The sequence below is a fragment of the Pecten maximus genome, chromosome 3 (genome assembly GCF_902652985.1).
Source record: "Pecten maximus chromosome 3, xPecMax1.1, whole genome shotgun sequence".
Classification (NCBI taxonomy): Eukaryota; Metazoa; Mollusca; class Bivalvia; order Pectinida; family Pectinidae; genus Pecten; species Pecten maximus.
In genome coordinates, this window is record NC_047017.1 from 34,306,421 (window position 1) to 34,320,082 (window position 13,662).

At 36.6% G+C, this 13,662-nt stretch overlaps 1 protein-coding gene across 1 annotated transcript; it reads right to left on the reverse strand.

Moving 5' to 3' along the window:
• Positions 1-36: 36 nt before the first annotated feature.
• On the reverse strand, positions 37-13,097 carry LOC117323978 (solute carrier family 46 member 3-like). Its single transcript, XM_033879551.1, has 5 exons — positions 13,086-13,097; positions 3,798-4,987; positions 3,432-3,515; positions 2,024-2,180; positions 37-1,217 (listed from the first exon to the last, which is right to left on the reverse strand). Exons 2-5 carry the CDS (start codon positions 4,957-4,959, stop codon positions 1,163-1,165), a joined length of 1,458 nt encoding a protein of 485 aa, XP_033735442.1. The 5' UTR covers positions 4,960-4,987; positions 13,086-13,097; the 3' UTR covers positions 37-1,162.
• Between the last annotated feature and the right edge of the window lie 565 nt (positions 13,098-13,662).

The window sequence follows — 13,662 nt, forward strand, 5'->3', positions numbered from 1 at the left end:
ACCATCACAGTGTCTCGTTGTCATTATAATGTCCTGTCCGACACAATCACAGTGTCTCGTTGTCAATATAATGTCTTGCCCGACACCATCACAGTGCCTCGTTGTCAATATAATGTCCTGTCCGACACCACCACAGTGCCTCGTTGTCAATATGATGTCCTGTCCGACACCACCACAGTGCCTCGTTGTCAATATAATGTCCTGTCCGACACCATCACAGTTTCTCGTTGTCAATATAATGTCCTGTCCGACACCATCACAGTGTTTCGTTGTCAATATAATTTCCGTTCCGACACCACCACAGTGTCTCGTTGTCAATATAATGTCTTGCCCGACACCACCACAGTGCCTCGTTGTCAATATAATTTCCGTTCCGACACCACCACAGTGTCTCGTTGTCAATATAATGTCCTGTCCGACACCACCACAGTGCCTCGTTGTCGATATAATGTCCTGTCCGACACCACCACAGTGCCTCGTTGTCAATATAATGTCCTGTCCGACACCATCACAGTCTCTCGTTGTCAATATAATGTCCTGTCCGACACCATCACAGTTTCTCGTTGTCAATATAATGTCCTGTCCGACACCATCACAGTGTTTCGTTGTCAATATAATTTCCGTTCCGACACCACCACAGTGTCTCGTTGTCAATATAATGTCTTGCCCGACACCACCACAGTGCCTCGTTGTCAATATAATGTCCTGTCCGACACCACCACAGTGCCTCGTTGTCAATATAATGTCTTGTCCGACACCATCACAGTGCCTCGTTGTCGATATAATGTCTTGTCCGACGCCAACACAGTGCCTCGTTGTCTCGTTGACAATGTCATTGACTGTCGTTCACGTGTTCATCATCATCATGTTCTACATCGCCTTCACCGATACAATACCGTATGCCGCCATTGTCGTTTAAGTGTGGCTTTTTGTTGATTATTCAGAGTGCCTTTCTGGTAATTTAGTCAGGGTGTATTTCTGGTAATTAGTCAGGATGCTTTCTAGTAATTTAGAAAGTGTGTGTGTGTACTTTAATTTCAAATCAATATTAAGCAGCAGTTTCGCAGAAGAAAGTTCATAGTAATATTGTAACTGCAACGTCTATATATGCCGCTTCAGTGCCGCCCTCTACCACGACATTATCCTGTCTTTACGTTTAATTTCACTTATTCAAAGTCATTTCTTTTCCCGACCTCCTCGACATTAGTGCGAATATCCTGAAACAGAAAGGTAAATAAATTGATGTCATAGCTTAAATAAGTCTTTGTCTATTCCTGTTTTATTTTCTTTCCAATACATTCCTGTTCAAGAGGTGTTTTTTTCTGTAATTACTCTTCTACCGTTTCAAAGTGACGAGAATTTTATGGAAAGTTAAACTGAAAGATAGAAAAGAAGTTTCTTATCCTTTCAGTTATCGAAAATGTGATTTTGATATAAATTAATTTTTTTGTAATGATCTAGTTTAAATTGATGCATATTATCATTTAGTGAATAAGTGAATAACACAACACGATATATATGCAGTAAGTAATATTAGGTGTATTGTAATATAAGGTGTATTGTAACATTAGGTGTATTGTAATAGTATGTGTATTGTAATATTAGGTGTATTGTAATATTAGGTGTATTGTAATATAAGGTGTATTGTAATATTAGGTGTATTGTAATATTAGGTGTATTGTAATATTAGGTGTATCGTAATATTAGGTTTATTGTAATATAAGGCAACACGTTGTAATATTAAAAATTATTCCTAGAATATAATTTAATTGATCATAATGAAGACTGCTTGTTAATTTCTTTATTGGTAAGTTATTGTTGTTAAGTAGCAATATAGTTTGATTTATCCTGTACGGTTACTTCCCTTGGTTTGGTAGTTTATTTCCATATTTGCAATTAGAGTTACCGCCCTTGGCAGTTCCTGATATTTGGTAGCCATTGCTAGCGTGCGAGATACAAATGAAGAAAAAGAGGCAGTGTCCGTGAAAATGTAACAAGCAGAAAAAAAGTGAGACATCCTTACACGAATAGGATGAGGACAAGTACACAGTATCCCGCGGACAAGAGGAAAACCGCTCCCCGGGATATTTCCACTGTGGCAAGGTACACAGCCTTACTGAGGACATCGACAAGAACGGTACATAAAGTCTGTACAACAGCCAGGCCAGCAAACAGTGCTCCTGTAATAGTAACAAAACGGTACACAAAGTCTGTACAACAGTCAGGCCAGCAAACAGTGTTCCTGTAATAGTAACAAAACGGTACACAAAGTCTGTACAACAGTCAGGCCAGCAAACAGTGTTCCTGTAATAGTAAAGATACGGTACACAAAGTCTGTACAACAGTCAGGCCAGCAAACAGTGCTCCTGTAATAGTAAAGATACGGTACACAAAGTCTGTACAACAGTCAGGCCAGCAAACAGTGCTCCTGTAATAGTAACAAAACGGTACACAAAGTCTGTACAACAGCCAGGCCAGCAAACAGTGCTCCTGTAATAGTAAAGATACGGTACACAAAGTCTGTACAACAGCTAGGCCAGCAAACAGTGTTCCTGTAATAGTAAAGATACGGTACACAAAGTATGTACAACAGCCAGGCCAGCAAACAGTGCTCCTGTAATAGTAAAGATACGGTACACAAAGTCTGTACCACAGTCAGGCCAGCAAACAGTGCTCCTGTAATAGTAACAAAACGGTACACAAAGTCTGTACAACAGCCAGGCCAGCAAACAGTGCTCCTGTAATAGTAACAAAACGGTACATAAAGTCTGTACAACAGCCAGGCCAGCAAACAGTGCTCCTGTAATAGTAACAAAACGGTACATACAGTATATACAACAGCCAGGCCAGCAAACAGTGTTCCTGTTATAGGAATTAATTAAACACGCATTCCTCTAAACCCAGTATTGTGAAATTCCCTGTCAGCAGTCGATATTTATAACAGAAATTGTTATAAACTAGGACATTTAGGAACTATCTATGAATAGAAAATTTGCATTAGGATAATAAAAGAATCACCATACATATCATAAAGTTAGCAATTGGTTTTCTTGATATTCATAATGTAATTAAGCGAGTGACTTCGGAAAATCTTTGAATTTAGATTGCTAACAGCTGATTTAAACGTTAAACATCAGCAATGTAACGACGGGTGAAATTGAAGGACTTCGATCATAATGGCTTTGTTACCTGATATATTCTTCGATGAAACCAATACTGCATTAAAAAAGAGGTCAGCCAAGAGAGGAACACATCCAGAATTACTAACCTCCACATTGCACATGTTTAAGACCACCAGAGTTGTATAACTTGTGTCCAATTTCATTTAAATTTTTCAAATAAAATATGTTCAAACTTAAACTAAGACCACCAATAGACACATCATAGTATGCCTATAAGTCATGTGTGTACTGTAGTTATTGTGTACGAACCTTGTCTATCCGGCGGTGTCATCAAGGACATGATGGACCTCAGGATTGGGCCGGTCACCATGGAGAATATCCCAACCACAGGTACTAAAACAATAATTGTTATGTTTGTAATGTATCCAAACTAAGATAAATGTACAGTAATCGTCAGGGTAGCTTTGTTATGTACCCAAATTAAAGAAAAGAAAGAAAATACAGCAACCGTCATAGTAAGGTTGTAATGTTGGCTGACTTCCCAATAAGCAATACCAACTGAAACATTGATACATTGTATAACAAAGGTCTATGTTTATATCCTCTGACTAAGGGTAGATAACTAACCACAACCCCCCAACACACACACGCACATGTATAAAATGTCATAGTTACCAAAGAACATCATGGCATCATTGACAGCAAATGCTTCCAATAGATATGCTCCACAACCTGACACTGCGCTAACCACAACCATCAACTCGTCAGAGATGTAATTCTGGAGTCCCCGGATGACAGCTAAACCAATCACATTGCGCGATACATCGCTTAGGCTCGAGTACCAGCCTATTTTAATGGAGTCCCAACAGAATGGAACATTAAGCTGGTACAGCTGATCTATTGTTTGACGACTGAGGGCGCTAAAGTTAAATAATATGAAAATAGAAATACACATAATATACTTCCAGCGTTTAGCTGTCGCGGACGTGTCCCGGGTGTAGAAAGTGAACGAACTTTTAAGGAGTCGGATAGTTTTGCCTTTAATACAGTTGGTCTCGTTAACTGTATCTGGCAGGCAAAGTACCATGATACATATGTTGAGCAGATTTAGAATAGTTAATACCATCATGGCGTACATATAACCTACTCCGTCGATCAAATAACCGGAAGTGACGCCTGCCAATACCAAACCGAGGCCAACTGATATCTCAATTAGGACAATGGATGAGGTTCTAGATTTGTCGACTGATGTCACATCCGAAACATAGGCAAATCCGAGAGAGACGACAGCACACCATCCGCCAGCGAATCCCTCGACGGCGATAAACACTATGAAATAATGAACGTCCACTTTGTAATGCATTCCAACGGTCGTCATTGTCGTCTTGACCAACGTTCCTATAAGGGAGATAATTATGAATATCTTTCTGCCATAACGGTCACTCAACACACCGATGACGACGTCCATGAAGAGAGCTGGGGCACACCCAGCTATAACGAAGGTGAGAGACGCCTTGGTCGTGTCTTTCTGTATCTGAGTCCGCTGCTGGTACAATACAGACTCTATTATCACGGTACACGGCGAGCCATCTTGGTTGATCTCCATTGCGGTTACGTTTGATATTACTTTTCTTGCGAAGAAGTCGTACAGATACTGTGTGGTGACCAGATTGTAGAACACGTATGAGAAGAAGTGGACGAGAATACAGGGACTCATCAGGTAATGGCGACCACTGATCGACGTCACATTCTCTAAAGCCACCTTGGTTTTATAAAACTTTGACGAATCCAAGTCAAGAGTTGTAAGAAGGGGAGTGTTTTCGTTTTTATTTGCCATATTGTGCCGCTCACCTTCCTTTTCAAATCTACAGAAGACAAATACATGGATTAGTTATACATTTATACATGTAAACGGTAAAGCTATTGTAATATGAAACAGGCAATGCCTGAAAAGAGCGAAGCTAGCTAGTATGCCAATGTACAACATAACAATATAGTGATAAACGTTTCGCCGTTTAATTACGAGAATGTGACCTTATATGACATGACCTTTGACAGTCGTTATATGAATTAACTATCGGTAATTTTCGACATACCGATTCTGCAACCGGGAACTGTCGGTACTTTCCGTCCAAATGCAATCGCAACATCTCGGTTAATTTCCGGCAATCTTCGGAAATATGCCGGATGTTCCAAGTTCCCGCCTCGAAACCATAGCTCGAGCTATATTTTATTCGCACGCTATAAGAGATACTTTTTATCAAAATAATTAGTCAGCATTATGAACACACCAACTGGATTGTACGTTATATAGACTTTTTATGTTGACAGTTTCTGCAGACATCAGCACCAGGGTTCCTAACTGCTTCCGTTTCCCGTAGAAAATTTTCTGGCTGTACCATCCCGCAGGACGTTATGCGACTATTGACTAGAATATTGTACATACGTGCACGTTAACGGCTTCGTTGCCCGAAGAGCTTCGCTCTTATTATAGCTATTGTACCTGATACTATAGCTAATCAGAAGCGATATACCCCCCCCCCCCCCCCCAAAAAAAGTAAGTGACTTCATGTTTTCCTTAATACACATTAAGAATATTGAAAACAACAAAGAAATCATGCAAACGAACCTGTTTTGACAAAAGTGCAAGGAGAATAAGACTACATATTCCGGAAGGATAAGCGTCTTCTGCTTCATTGATGATACTAGCCGTACAAATCTAGGTCACGGCGACACCCGCCATACAAATCTAGGTCAAATCGACGATACTAGCCATACAAATCTAGTGCAAATCGACGATACTAGCCATATAAATCTAGGTCAAATCGACGATACTAGCCATACAAATCTGGGTCAAATCGACGATACTAGCCATACAAATCTGGGTCAAACCGACGATACTAGCCATACAAATCTAGGTCAAATCGACGATACTAGCCATACAAATCTGGGTCACATCGACGATACTAGCCATACAAATCTGGGTCAAATCGACGATACTAGCCATACAAATCTGGGTCAAATCGACGATACTAGCCATACAAATCTGGGTCAAATCGACGATACTAGCCATACAAATCTGGGTCAAATCGACGATACTAGCCATACAAATCTAGGTCAAATCGACGATACTAGCCATACAAATCTGGGTCAAATCGACGATACTAGCCATACAAATCTGGGTCAAATCGACGATACTAGCCATACAAATCTAGGTCAAATCGACGATACTAGCCATACAAATCTGGGTCAAATCGACGATACTAGCCATACAAATCTGGGTTAATATTCTTTAAAAGAGAACAACTATGGCGTTGACCACGAAAGAGCTCGACATTTCAGCAACCATCGGACATGTTTGACTTCAAATCGCACACGTGAACGATTGACGACGACAACGTTAATTTTCAGTATGACATTGGCAACAATTCACATAGGCAATTCCTTGCAATTGAGACTCATATTCGATTAAACTGCAACATCCTCTACTAAAAAACGTTATTATCACCACAACATTCTCTACTAAAAAACGTTATTATCACCACAACATCCTCTACTAAAAAACGTTATTATCACCACAACATCCTCTACTAAAAAACGTTATTATCACCACAACATCATCTCCTAGAAACGTTATTATCACCACAACATCATCTCCTAGAAACGTTATTATCACCACAACATCCTCTCCTAACAAAGTTATTATCACCACAACATTCTCTACTAAAAAACGTTATTATCACCACAACATCCTCTACTAAAAAACTTTATTATCACCACAACATCCTCTACTAAAAAACGTTATTATCACCACAACATCCTCTACTAGAAAACGTTATTATCACCACAACATCCTCTCCTAGAAACGTTATTATCACCACAACATCCTCTCCTAACAAAGTTATTATCACCACAACATTCTCTACTAAAAAACGTTATTATCACCACAACATCCTCTACTAAAAACGTTATTATCACCACAACATCCTCTACTAAAAAAACGTTATCATCACCACAACATCCTCTACTAAAAAACGTTATTATCACCACAACATCCTCTACTAAAAAACGTTATTATCACCACAACATCCTCTACTAAAAAACGTTATTATCACCACAACATCCTCTACTAAAAAAACGTTATCATCACCACAACATCCTCTACTAAAAAACGTTATCATCACCACAACATCCTCTACTAAAAAACGTTATCATCACCACAACATCCTCTACTAAAAAACGTTATTATCACCACAACATCCTCTACTAAAAAACTTTATTATCACCACAACATCCTCTCCTAGAAACGTTATTATCACCACAACATCCTCTACTAAAAAAACGTTATTATCACCACAACATCCTCTACTAAATAACGTTATTATCACCACAACATCCTCTAATAAAAACGTTATTATCACCACAACATCCTCTCCTAGAAACGTTATTATCACCACAACATCCTCTCCTAGAACGTTATTATCACCACAGCATCCTCTACTAAAAAACGTTATTATCACCACAACATCCTCTACTAAATAACGTTATTATCACCACAGCATCCTCTCCTAGAAACGTTATTATCACCACAACATCCTCTACTAAAAAACGTTATTATCACCACAACATCCTCTTATAAAAAAACATTATTATCACCACAACATCCTCTACTAAAAAACATTATTATCACCACAACATCCTCTCTTAGAAACGTTATTATCACCACAACATCATCTCCTAGAAACGTTATTATCACCACAACATCCTCTACTAAAAACCGTTATTATCACCACAACATCATCTCCTAGAAACGTTATTATCACCACAACATCCTCTACTAAATAACGTTATTATCACCACAGCATCCTCTCCTAGAAACGTTATTATCACCACAACATCCTCTACTAAAAAACGTTATTATCACCACAACATCCTCTTATAAAAAAACATTATTATCACCACAACATCCTCTACTAAAAAACATTATTATCACCACAACATCCTCTCTTAGAAACGTTATTATCACCACAACATCATCTCCTAGAAACGTTATTATCACCACAACATCCTCTACTAAAAAACGTTATTATCACCACAACATCCTCTACTAAAAAACGTTATTATCACCACAACATCCTCTCCTAGAAACGTTATTATCACCACAACATCCTCTACTAAATAACGTTATTATCACCACAACATCCTCTACTAAATAACGTTATTATCACCACAACATCCTCTACTAAAAACGTTATTATCACCACAACATCCTCTACTAAAAAACGTTATTATCACCACAACATCCTCTACTAAAAAACGTTATTATCACCACAACATCCTCTACTAAAAAACGTTATTATCACCACAACATCCTCTCCTAGAAACGTTATTATCACCACAACATCCTCTACTAAAAAACGATATTATCACCACAACATCTTCTACTAAAAAACGTTATTATCACCACAACATCCTCTACTAAAAAACGTTATTATCACCACAACATCCTCTACTAAAAAACGTTATTATCACCACAACATCCTCTACTAAATAACGTTATTATCACCACAACATCCTCTACTAAATAACGTTATTATCACCACAATATCCTCTACTAAAAACGTTATTATCACCACAACATCCTCTACTAAAAAACGTTATTATCACCACAACATCCTCTCCTAGAAACGTTATTATCACCACAACATCCTCTACTAAAAAACGTTATTATCACCACAACATCCTCTCCTAGAAACGTTATTATCACCACAACATCCTCTACTAAAAAACGTTATTATTACCGAAACATCCTCTACTAAAAAACGTTATTATCACCACAACATCCTCTACAAAAAAACGTTATTATCACCACAACATCCTCTACTAAAAAACGTTATTATCACCACAACATCCTCTACTAAAAAACGTTATTATTACCGAAACATCCTCTACTAAAAAACGTTATTATCACCACAACATCCTCTCCTAGAAACGTTATTATCACCACAACATCCTCTACTAAAAAAACGTTATTATCACCACAACATCCTCTACTAAAAAAGGTTATTATCACCACAACATCCTCTACTAAAACAAGTTATTATCACCACAACATCCTCTACTAAAAAACGTTATTATCACCACAACATCCTCTACTAAAAAACGTTATTATCACCACAACATCCTCTACTAAAAAACGTTATTATCACCACAACATCCTCTACTAAAAAACGTTATTATTACCGAAACATCCTCTACTAAAAAACGTTATTATCACCACAACATCCTCTTATAAAAAAACATTATTATCACCACAACATCCTCTACTAAAAAACGTTATTATCACCACAACATCCTCTACTAAAAAACGTTATTATTACCGAAACATCCTCTACTAAAAAACGTTATTATCACCACAACATCCTCTACTAAAAAACGTTATTATCACCACAACATCCTCTTATAAAAAACATTATTATCACCACAACATCCTCTACTAAAAAACATTATTATCACCACAACATCCTCTACTAAAAAACGTTATTATCACCACAACATCATCTCTTAGAAACGTTATTATCACCACAACATCCTCTACTAAAAAACGTTATTATCACCACAACATCCTCTACTAAAAAACGTTATTATCACCACAACATCCTCTACCAAAAGACGTTATTATCACCACAACATCCTCTACTAAATAACGTTATTATCACCGAAACATCCTCTACTAAAAAACGTTATTATCACCGAAACATCCTCTACTAAAAAACGTTATTATCACCACAACATCCTCTACCAAAAGACGTTATTATCACCACAACATCCTCTACTAAATAACGTTATTATCACCACAACATCCTCTACTAAAAAACGTTATTATCACCACAACATCCTCTACTAAAAAACGTTATTATCACCACAACATCCTCTACTAAATAACGTTATTATCACCACAACATCATCTCCTAGAAACGTTATTATCACCACAACATCCTCTACTAAAAAACGTTATTATCACCACAACATCCTCTACTAAAAAACGTTATTATCACCACAACATCCTCTACTAAAAAACGTTATTATCACCACAACATCCTCTATTAGAAACGTTATTATCACCACAACATCCTCTACTAAAAAAACGTTATCATCACCACAACATCCTCTACTAAAAAACGTTATTATCACCACAGCATCCTCTCCTAGAAACGTTATTATCACCACAACATCCTCTACTAAAAAACGTTATTATCACCACAACATCCTCTACTAAATAACGTTATTATCACCACAACATCCTCTACTAAATAACGTTATTATCACCACAACATCCTCTACTAAAAAACGTTATTATCACCACAACATCATCTCTTAGAAACGTTATTATCACCACAACATCCTCTACTAAAAAACGTTATTATCACCACAACATCCTCTACTAAAAAAACGTTATTATCACCACAACATCCTCTACTAAAAAACGTTATTATCACCACAACATCCTCTACTAAAAAACGTTATTATCACCACAACATCCTCTACTAAAAAACGTTATTATCACCACAACATCATCTCTTAGAAACGTTATTATCACCACAACATCCTCTACTAAAAACGTTATTATCACCACAACATCCTCTACTAAAAAACGTTATTATCACCACAACATCCTCTACTAAAAAACGTTATTATCACCACAACATCCTCTACTAAAAAACGTTATTATCACCACAACATCATCTCTTAGAAACGTTATTATCACCACAACATCCTCTACTAAAAAACGTTATTATCACCACAACATCCTCTATTAAAAAAACGTTATTATCACCACAACATCCTCTACTAAAAACGTTATTATCACCACAACATCCTCTACTAAAAAACGTTATTATCACCACAACATCATCTACTAAAAAACGTTATTATCACCACAACATCCTCTACTAAAAAAACGTTATCATCACCACAACATCCTCTACTAAAAAACGTTATTATCACCACAGCATCCTCTCCTAGAAACGTTATTATCACCCCAACATCCTCTACTAAAAAACGTTATTATCACCACAACATCCTCTACTAAATAACGTTATTATCACCACAACATCCTCTACTAAATAACGTTATTATCACCACAACATCCTCTACTCAAAAACGTTATTATCACCACAACATCATCTCTTAGAAACGTTATTATCACCACAACATCCTCTACTAAAAAACGTTATTATCACCACAACATCCTCTACTAAAAAACGTTATTATCACCACAACATCCTCTACTAAAAAACGTTATTATCACCACAACATCCTCTACTAAAAAACGTTATTATCACCACAACATCCTCTACTAAAACGTTATTATCACCACAACATCCTCTACTAGAAAACGTTATTATCACCACAACATCCTCTCCTAGAAACGTTATTATCACCACAACATCCTCTACTAGAAAACGTTATTATCACCACAACATCCTCTCCTAGAAACGTTATTATCACCACAACATCCTCTACTAAAAAAACGTTATTATCACCACAACATCCTCTACTAAAAAACGTTATTATCACCACAACATCATCTCTTAGAATCGTTATTATCACCACAACATCCTCTACTAAAAAACGTTATTATCACCACAACATCCTCTACTAAAAAACGTTATTATCACCACAACATCCTCTACTAAAAAACGTTATTATCACCACAACATCCTCTCCTAGAAACGTTATTATCACCACAACATCCTCTCCTAGAAACGTTATCATCACCACAACATCCTCTACTAAAAAACGTTATTATCACCACAACATCCTCTACTAAAAAACGTTATTATCACCACAACATCATCTCTTAGAAACGTTATTATCACCACAACATCCTCTACTAAAAAAACGTTATTATCACCACAACATCCTCTACTAAAAACGTTATTATCACCACAACATCCTCTACTAAAAAACGTTATTATCACCACAACATCCTCTACTAAAAAACGTTATCATCACCACAACATCCTCTACTAAAAAACGTTATTATCACCACAACATCCTCTACTAAAAAAACGTTATTATCACCACAACATCCTCTACAAAAAAACGTTTATCACCACAACATCCTCTACTAAAAAAACGTTATCATCACCACAACATCCTCTACTAAAAAAACGTTATCATCACCACAACATCCTCTACTAAAAAACGTTATCATCACCACAACATCCTCTACTAAAAAAACGATATCATCACCACAACATCCTCTACTAAAAAACGTTATCATCACCACAACATCCTCTACGAAAAAACGTTATTATCACCACAACATCCTCTACTAAAAACGTTATTATCACCACAACATCCTCTACTAAAAAACGTTATTATCACCACAACATCCTTTACTAAAAAACGTTATTATCACCACAACATCCTCTACTAAAAAACGTTATTATCACCACAACATCCTCTACTAAAAAACGTTATTATCACCACAACATCCTCTACTAAAAAACGTTATTATCACCACAACATCCTCTTCTAAAACACGTTATTATCACCACAACATCCTCTCCTAAAAACGTTATTATCACCACAACATCCTCTATTAGAAACGTTATTATCACCACAACATCCTCTACTAAAAAACGTTATTATCACCACAACATCCTCTACTAAAAAACGTTATTATCACCACAACATCCTCTACTAAAAAACGTTATTATCACCACAACATCCTCTACTAAAAAACGTTATTATCACGAAAAAGCCATAACGCAACGGATTCCATATTTTTCAATATTGGATTTAAAATTTACATCAATACCATGTGTGTATTCTGACCCGTGTCACTATTCCAATGAATAAAAACGTAACCAGCAAGTTACGACAAACCTGTTTAAATAAAACCAGCAGTGACCACCTAAGGGGATTCACAAATCATACACAAAATACCAATACCTTTCGATACCATTTAAGGGTAAGGTAGAGTAGCGTCAGAGGTTTACATATAGCATCGTTATATGTCGTACCATAATACATGTTTAACTTGTGTTCAAGATTTTCCGATAAGTTTATGACGTGTATATAAATGACTATGAATCATGTTTATTCTGGTCACTCAGTTTTCCTTTGATGTATAACACTATTGTAACTTGTACCTATTGTTTTCAGGCACACACATCTATCGTACGGAGAGGCAAACGCATAATGTATGAGGATGTCTATTAAGAAATAATAATAAAAAAAATCAGGGATATTTGTCAAGCCAATTATTACGAGTATTAGTACGAAATAGACTAAATGATACTATTGGTGGCATTGTGTGCCTGTATGGTTATAGAGGGAAATTGATGCAAGGCCTGTAAAAGTTATCTCCCCTGATGGCATTGATGCAAACTCATTTTGATGTAAACTTTATTTCGTTTCTTTTGATAGAGTATATGACAACATTTTTGTAACAACAACAAACAGAAACAGGATATGAAAACAAGCTTGAAAGCTTGGTTAAATGTAACGCGCATGTGTAGAGAAACAA